The sequence below is a fragment of the Eulemur rufifrons genome, chromosome 30 (assembly GCF_041146395.1).
Source record: "Eulemur rufifrons isolate Redbay chromosome 30, OSU_ERuf_1, whole genome shotgun sequence".
Lineage (NCBI taxonomy): Eukaryota > Metazoa > Chordata > Mammalia > Primates > Lemuridae > Eulemur > Eulemur rufifrons.
The window spans coordinates 95,815,970-95,825,536 of NC_091012.1; the positions used below are offsets into that span (position 1 = coordinate 95,815,970).

The 9,567-nt window shown below is 39.0% G+C and overlaps 1 protein-coding gene across 1 annotated transcript; it reads right to left on the reverse strand.

Annotated features, from left to right (window-relative positions):
* Positions 1–6,938: 6,938 nt before the first annotated feature.
* On the reverse strand, positions 6,939–9,232 carry LOC138378543 (zinc finger and BTB domain-containing protein 44-like). Its single transcript, XM_069463865.1, is given in 3 exon segments — positions 6,939–7,012; position 7,512; positions 7,883–9,232. Coding segments are annotated over 3 exon segments (1,425 nt in total).
* Between the last annotated feature and the right edge of the window lie 335 nt (positions 9,233–9,567).

Here is a 9,567-nt window from a genome sequence, read left to right on the forward strand (position 1 = left end):
AGGGCTGATTTTGTGTGTGTGTTGATCGTTTTTTTTTAACTTTGAAATTATCTCTTTCATATTGATTTCTACTATTTTTGTATTCATTTGTAAGAATTATTTCTATACTGGTTTATAAGACTTATTTACATAGTAGGGGTATTAACTCTATCACACATTGCAAATATTTAACAAGTACAGAGCACAACATTTTCCCAGCGGGAGAGGAGAGGAAGAAGCAGGAAGATGTATTAGTCATTTTTAACATCTTCCTGCTTCATCCTCTGCTCTCCCGCTGGGAAAATGTTGTGCTCTGTACTTGCTCTCCCTCTGCTGGCCTGGCAGCAGCATAGCTTCTGTTGGTACTGTCTAGAGCTAGGTCCTACCTTGTGGCATGGTAAGGGGATTAGTTGAATGCTTCAGCCTGTACTTTACATGGACAAAGTGGTCTATAATCCTTTGAGAATCAATACTCTCCTTAGCAGTTGCTTAGTACTGGCTGACGTAATGACACTGTGCCAGCCATTGCCATAAAGGTACGAAGATCCCATTTCTGTAAAAGATCCCTTTTCAAAGACAGTTCCAACTTGTACAACTACTGATTTCTTATGCAAGTCTAATGAAAAAAAATGGGATAGTCTTCAAGCACTGCTGACAAGATCATTTTTTTCATATAACTGAGATGCATTTTTTTATGTAAAATATGCCTTTGGGACAAAACCTTCAAGGACCACTTTCAAGAAGTGTGTAGCATTGCATTTCAACAGCTTTGCCTTTATAGGGAACATCCTGCTCCCAGAGCTATTTTCTGGGTTATTTGGGCCTTGCAAACAGCTTAAGACTCACTCAGCAGCTGAAATGCCTTCAGAGGCCACAGAATGTTGGCTGGCCCCAATCATCATTTTCTGGTCTACGAGGTCTACGAGGTCTGTCCAGAAAGTATCCAGCCACGTAATATGAAAAATAGAGACATTGATGAAGATACAAGATACAAGGAGACATTGTACCTAGGACAATGACGCCTCATTCCCCTTCCAAGTAGGCATTTTGGGACCTCACACCGTCCTCCCAGTGTCTCTTAACCTAACCCGTACACGTTCAACATTCTCAGGTGTTCTGCTTGTTGCAGGTATTCCAGAGTGCCGATCACTTTCAACAGATTCTTGACCATCTTTGAAGCATTTGTGCCACACTTTTATTTGCACTGCACCCATTGCATGATCCCTGAAAGCCTTCTGAATTATCCGGATAGTTTCCAGGGAAGAACGTTCAAGCTTAATGCAAACTTTGATGCAGATTCATTGCTCTACTTGCTTAGCCACACAATACACATGGTGAATCAGTGGTGTCTAGCGCCCCACTGATTAGTAAGGTCAAGTTGCCATCGTTCACACATGCACATTACAGTCCACGCTCCTTGGCTGCCAGGTTACATAGATGTCACACAAGCTGTTCTCATTAGATTAACAATGGCTCGATACTTTCCGGACAGCCCTCAGACATGTGTCCTATCTCTCCAGCTCTTTCTACTGATCTCTAAAACAGTTGCCCCAAAATATGCCTACATGAAATGGGGTCCAGTTGCCACGAAACAGATTCAGTGAAAAGCCTTCTGTGACTATTTTCCAACCTACAATTTAGGAGAGATCAGGAATATGAGGAGAGCATATATTAGTTTGAACCATTGGAAATTGTTGGTATTTGACTGCTATTGGCCTACAAAAATGACAGTTTCTTAGGCGTGATATAATAATTGGGAGGTAAAATGTCTTGAAACAGCAGCAGTTTTTCACACTTTTACTTTATTGTTGATATTAGCAGACCCTTTCTTTATTCATATAAAATTTTATGTGGAAACCAAACCTGAACAATGGATAAGAGAGGAACTGCTTTTATTAGAACAAGGAATCAAGTCTGAAAGCCTGGATCCCCATCTACTTAGTCCCCCCTCTCCTCCCAGACAGTCCCTAAGGCATCTCTATAGAATCCTAGGGCTTCCTAGGATACAGTGTGCAAAGCACTGCATTGGAGGATAATGCAAAACCTTATTATGTGATTCAGACTCCACATGCAGGTTGTTCAGAGGAAGAAGTCACTGAGGGCTCCAGGTTTCAGGGAAAACTTCCTGAAGGAAGTGAGACTTGAGTATACGTTGGAGGATGAGGACAATGTAGGTCACTTGAGTGGGTAGGATATTCCAGGTACAACAGCATAAGCAAAGGCATGATGGCAGGAATGAATATAGTCAAGTATGCCATGGTGAGGATGCCTTGATGGGAAGGGTGCAGTCTACTGTAGTGATTGAGTACGAAGGTAGTGTGGTGGATTTCAGTAGTGTTCCAACTGTGCTTAGAAAATCCCTAGGGGTTCCTTGCAGGTTGGTTCATGTGAAGGCAGCGTGGTTAATGTCACAGGCTATGAAGCCAGACTGCCTGAGATTGAATCCCATCATTTACTAGGCTCTGTGGCCTTGAGCAAATGGCTTAACCTCTCTGGGCCTCTGTTTCCTCATCTGAAAAATAGAGATAATAACAGTTTCTGCCTCATATGGCTATTGTGGGGATTAAATGAGTTAATGCATTGTAAGTGTTCAGCTCAATGCTGGCCACAGAGTATTGTCAGCTGTTATCAAGAAAGACTCTAGTATACAGAGTTCTAGGTCTTTCACCTCTGCTTCAACCAAAAGAGTTTTGCTTATTGTTTTTTTTGTTTGTTTGTTTTGTTTCTTTGTTTATTTATTGGACTCCCACGTGAAATCTTTGTTTTAAAAAGGGTTCTCCTTTTATAAAAATATTTGCAAATCACTGGTATAATGTAATAGAAAGAATACAGACTTTGTAGTTCAAAAGATCTACAAAAGTTGTCTTTTTAAATTGATTTGTAGGGGTTCTTGATGTATTTTAGATGCAAAGGTTTTGTCTGTTTTTTATGTTGCAAATATTTTCTCCTAGCCTGTGACTTGTCTTTTAACATTATTTATGATTATTTTCTTGTACAGAAATTTTATGCTTTGATGTCATCAAATTTACCAATATTTTCCTTAAGTTTTTAGTTTTCTGTGTCCTCTTTAAAAGGTGTTTCATCCCTTAAATCCATAAGCATATGTACCTATACGTTTTTCAAATACTTTGTTATAATTTTGGTTTTGGTGGTTAAATCTGTAATATAACTGGAATGAATATATTTATATGAAAAGTGTAGGTTAGGGAACTAATTAATTTTCCCCCAATGACTGACCAGTTGTCCAGAAATATTTATTGAATAGTTTGTTTTTCATTGATTTGTTATGTCACTTTTATCATGTACTAAATTCCCATATGTACGTTGGGATGTTTCTGGATTCTTTATTCTGGTCCATTTAGGTATATGTCTTTTTTTACCAATACCACACAGTTTTCATCACTGTATAGCCTTATTATCTTTTTTGGTATCTGCTAAGGCAAGTCCCTCATCTTTGTTCTTTTTAAAAATTATTTTGGGCTAGGCATGGTGGCTCACGCCTATTATCCCAGAGGAAAAAAAAATTTTTTTAATTATTTTGGCCATTCTTCCATATATAATATACCACATAAATTTTAGACCAAATCTGTCAAGTTCCATCTTAAAAATCTTGTTGGGATTTGGATGTGAGTTGCATTGAATTTATAAATTAATTGGAGAGAATCAACATATTTATGATTTTATACCTCATTTACATGTCTTATCATATTTTTTGTCTTCTTTTAAGTCTTTCAATATTGTTTTATACTTTTCTCCATGAAGGTCATGTACAACTTTGGTTGGATTTATTCTAAGTACCTGATAAATTTCATTGCCATTGTAATGGTAACTCTTTTAAAATTACACTTTCAAGCTGTTTATTGCTGGTGTATAGAAATGCAATGGTTTTTTACATATTGATCATATATCCAGCAGCCTTGCTCTTATCTATTACAGTATTTTTTCTATAAATTATTTTGAGTTTATTTGATTTTTATGGTAGATAAACACATTGTTTATGAATACTGAGTTTTATTTATTCTTTTCCAATTTTTAGTACTTTTTATCTCTCTCGTTGGTGTGTACTTATGTATCTTATTGTACTGGCTAAAGCCTTTTGAACATCATTGAATAGTAGTAGTGATAGTAGGAGGTGTTAAATAGTATTGGGCCTCCTTATCTTCTTCCAGACTTTAAAAGAAATACTTCTAATGTTTCACTTTTAAGTGTGATGTCTGCTGTGCACTTTTGGTAGAAACCTTTTATCGGATTAAGGTAGCTCTCACCTGTGGTGGAGATTGTTAATTGTCTACCAAACATCTGGTCTCCCATTCTTCCTTACTCTCTAACTTTGTTGCAGGTAGAAACATACTCGGATTTAAAAAAGTCAGTATTTCCTTACCTCCCCACCTCCTTACCTCCCCCTTGCATATAAGGGTGGTCATGAACACAGTACTGGCCAATGAGATATAAGCAAAAGTTATTTTGATGGGGCTTTGTGGAAAGCTCTTAAAATGTGTGTGTGTGTGTGTGTGTGTCTGTGTTTTCTTCAGAGGGAAATAAGCTCAGATGACGAATACAATTTTGTCTTTGTATTTGTTGCTTCTTTCTCCTTGAAATGTGTAACTAATGACTAGAGAGCATCAGCAGCCATCTTGTGCCCCACTATGAAAGAAAAGCCAAAAGAAACATAAACCTTACCCTGGCAACTTTGAGCCACTGTCCTAGCCCTGGCCTGCCCATCTCTGCAATTCTTGGTATGATGAGAGAGAGAAAAAAAAAAAACCTATCTTATTTAAACCATTGTTATATTGGTTCTCTGTTACATAAAGCCACATACAGTTGCAAAATGATATGCCCTCTTGTCCTAATGTACTAAGTTTTTTTTCGCTCATTTTTAAAATAGGTACTGCTTTCACATGGTTCAAAATCTGGAAGTTGCAAAAGGTTATAAGATAGAAGTGTTCCTTCCACCCCTTGACCCCCAGTTCCGTCCACCCATTCTCCCTTCCCAAGAACAACCAATGTCATTTAGCTTCTTTAATTTGTATATGTGTATGTGAGTACTGAATATACTGATGAAGTAAATATATAAGTGAATAAAGTTGTATATTTTGTTTCTGCCCTTTTCCCCCACATGATTTGTCACTGTACATGCTGTTTTTTACCTTGCTTTCTTAGTTACTATGAAGCAAGGCACTTTAAAAATTAAAAATGCTTTTAAAAGTCCCAAAGGTGAAGACTTTTAAAACCATCTTTTTGTTATTGATTTTTAACTTAATTGCATGATGATAAAAGAAATTGGCCTAGGTGAAATAAATCCTTTGATATTTGTAGGTACTTGATTTACGGCCTAATACACAGTCCAATGTTTGTAAATGTTTCATGAGTGCTTGAGAAGAATGACCATTCTCTAATTGGTACAGAGTTTTATGTGTCCACTTGATCAAGCTTGTTATTTGTTGTTAAAATTTTCTATATTCTTACAAATTATTTTTCCGCATGATCTATCAGTAATTGAAAAGAGAATATTAAAATTTCCACCCTTGAAGGCAGATTTTTAGATTTTTCCTTCTAACGTTGTCAGTTTTTGCCTTTATTTTTTATTTATTTTTGTTTCAGGATATTATGAGGGTACAAACATTTTGGTTACATTTTATGTCTTTGCCTCACCCAAGCGAGGATTAGAGGCATGCCCTTCCCCTCTACAATGCTCGCTGCGTCCCTTAGTTGTGAGTTTACACCCCCCAACCCCCTAATCCCTGGAGGATATTACTACTGTGTGAGCACCATGGTGTTGATCAGTTAGTGCCGATTTGATGGTGAGTACATGTGGAGCCTATTCTTCCATTCTTGTGATACCTCACTGCGAATAATGGCTCCAGCTCTATCCAGGAAAATATAAGAGGTGCTAGATCACTGTCATTTCTTATAATTGAGTAATATTCCATTGCATACATATACCAAATTTTAATAATCCACTCATGAATCGATGGGCACTTGGGTTGTTTCCACATCCTTGCAATAGTGAATTGTGCTGCCATAAACATTCGGATGAAGATGTCTTTATTGTAGAATGACTTTTGTTCTTTTAGGTAGATGCCTAATAGTGCTATTGCTGACTGGAATGGTATTTCTAATTTTAGCTCTTTGAGGTATCTCCAAATAATTTTCCACAGGGCAGTATAGTTGTTGCCTTTTGAAGCCGTTATGATATATATTTCTTTTTGTTATTATTTGCCTTGTATATTGTTTTCTATCCTTTTTGGTTTCAATTTTTCTGTGTCCTTATGTTTTTAATGTCTCTTGTAAACTGCAAGTACCTAGTTTTTGTTTTATTTTTTTATTAGTTTTTTAAGATTAATATCAGAGATGCTTTAATGGCGCCAGATAAAAAGTGTACTCAAGTCTGGAGTTATAAACTACAACGTTTCATATTTTTAGCAGCAGAAAAGGTGATACTCATTAATTTAAGGTTTTTAGTTTTTCGTCAGTCTTAGCAATTTCCCAAAGCAGATTTATGAGTTGTAGATGATCATTTTATAGCCTCTTCTCATCTTTGACATTATTGCTTACATTCTGCAAAAACTATAGTAACTGCTTTTAATAAACTTAGCAATGTCTAAAACTATTTTGGAACGTACGATGTATCGCTGTGATATGGGATTTTGTAAACAATCTTATTGGGTTAAGAATGTAGCCTCAACAGAGAATTCTTTAGTATGTCCAAAACAGCACAATAAAAACACCCCCAACAATACATAAACCTATATATAAAATATAGAATAACTCCAATATTTTTCCTTTATATGGTAGCACACCAGTATATGCAAGAAAACATACTGTGATGGGGTAAGGGGAAAACTGACTTGGGCAATGACATAATAATCAGGCATTAACATTCAAAGACCAGGTAAACATCAGTTTTAGTCAGAAAAGCAGTATTTAAAATGTTCCTGTGAAGCTGAGATTTACATACTTCATTCTCCATTCCTGGTCATTTCATCTATAGCCTGACTATTCTCAATCATGCTTCTTGGCCTGTGGAGTGGTACTATAAAGGCACAGGGGATGCCTCTCTCAATACCAAATTTTCACCATGAAAAATCATAACAGAAACCACAAAGATTAAAAGAGTATGCTGTATTTCAGAAGTATTTGCCCTAATAATTTTTAGGAAAGCTTACCATAAATACTTTCCAAAACAATAGGCTCAAAAAAACATTGTACATCATCCTGTATATATTCATAAATATCTACTCAGGCCATTTGTAAATTCTATTTAATCTCTTTCTGGAGTACCCTTTGATCTCAGGAAGGTCAATGATAATGTGATTTCTGTTCTACCTAATGATCTGTTGCTAGCCTACTTTTAACAATGGAAGAAGAAATCTGTATGTGTTTTAAAGTCAACTGGTTCTCCTTAAGTCTCATAGTTTCTATTATGTTTCAATGGTATGTTACTGTGTACTTACAGAAGCAATCTCTCAGTTAGGAAAATTAAACATCAGTTGCAGGGCTTATAAAGTAAAAAGGGAAACTCTTTCCCAAACCCTTTTTTTGTTTAAAAATTTAAACTAAATGTACAAGGCCAAGCACAGGCACTTTCCAAAAACCAAAAATGAAGCCAAACCACAAAATTACTCAATAGTTATAGAAGACAGCTCTGATTTTGGGGGGTCATCTCTGGGGGCCTGAGCACAAGCACTGGTCTTTGGCTGCTCTGGCATTTCTTCCTCCTTCTCTGCCAGCCCACCTAGAGACCACAGGGGGAAAGTGCTTTTGCAATTCTGGGTGGAGGAGACCTTCGAATTTACAGGCATTTGAACAGAGCAGTTGCTTTCAAAACTGTGTTCTCCAAGATCATACTGAACAAGGGTCTCTTCTCGCTCGTGGTTTAAGTAGTCCGGTACTAGGAAATCACTTCATGCTTTAGGCGATGCATCTTTAGCGAGTAAGCCCCGGTCAACTTTTTCCCACAGCGGGCACACTGAAATCGTTTAATTCCTGAGTGGATCAGCATGTGCTGTTTGAGATCCTGGATATGGGTGAATCCCACCCCACAGGTCAGACACTGAAAAGGTCTGTCTGGACCATTTGGACTTGGTCGTTCCGTCCTGCTGGTAGAAGGAGCAATGTAGAGTTGGTGGGGATGCTGAACATTTTCCAATCGATCATCATCATCTGCATGAGCATTAGTGCTAGAGGTGCTTGGAAGTGTAGGTAATCCCTCGGTAAGGCCTTTGTCTACTGAGCCTATAGAGGGAGACTGTGGACTAATCAGAAGGTCCTCTTGAACTTGTTCACTTCCTGGCACTGTCTGCTGATCACTCAGGGAACTCTGAGACGCACTGACAGGCTGGGACGCTTCCTCATGGACCTCCTCATCACTTAACCTTTCTACTTTGACTTGGACATCTTCTTCTGTACCCAGAGGCAAAGTAGTTTTTGTGCTTTCACAAGTCACGTAATCAGCAATTCTTCTACCTGTCTCAGACGGGCCAGGTAATTCTAAAGTCCGGGTATTTTCTGCCTACTTAACCTTCTCAGGTTGAATCCTTCGATCAATTCCAACAGGAAAAGTCCAGGGGAAAGCTAAAGAAGAGTCAACTGGCTGATTCCTATTTTCTGAGTAGGAAGCTGAAGAATTCAATACCTGGGGTGAACTTGTTTGTGTGCTACACTTCACAGGACTTTCAGGAGACATAACAGTGTTGCTTTTGCGCTTTCTCCGGGATTCTCGGCAGACAGGAATGGTTCTTTCTACCACACTGCACTCTGAAGACACTGGAGAAATGCTTCCATCTCGAGAAGGAAAACTGCAGTTAGAAGTATTTTCTTGTCCAGCGTCTAGACCCTTTTCTGGTTGGCTGTTGGGTGTATTCCATAAAATGCTTGATTTCATGAATTCTGAGCAGGTGCTAACAACACTAAACATTTGCATATAGCTGGCTGCAGCTAGGACATCAATAATAATTTCTGTGTTAATTGACAAAGTGGCCGCGTAGGCCTATTCTAGGAGGGGTATAAAGGCAGTCACGGTAACATGATGCAGATCCAACACATTCTTGCTCTCATCCCCTGCTTGGCCTACAAGTTTGGTGCAAAAGAAATCACTGCAAGCTGCTAGTACTACTTTATGTGCCCGGAAGATTTTGTCCTGGACACCAATAGTGATAGCACAAAAATGTCCATCATTTCGCAGCATATTTAGCTTTGGAAGCATTTCCTGGCTGTGGGAAGAGGAGCTATGAGTAAATGTTTTCACACCCATCTTTTCCTTCCTCTTCTACACATGCTCTTCAAGGATGCAAATGAATCAGAAATGTCCTGCTGGGCGGCGGTGCCAGGGCCCGGAGACCTGCTGCTCCTCCTCCTCCCCGCCAGGCTGAAGCAGCGAGGTGGCGGCGGCGGCAGCGACAGCCCGGCTGGGTTGGGGAGGGGCAGAGCGCATGGCTGGCTCCCTCTCCTCCCTCGGGAGGCTCAGGGGACCCTATCTCGGGCCGCCGCGCCTAGGCCCGTGAGCAGCCTGTGGCTGGGGCATGGCGGCACTGCCCACCGGCGTGCCTGTGACGTGGGAAAGTGCAAAGCGGCGGGGAGGACGGCACC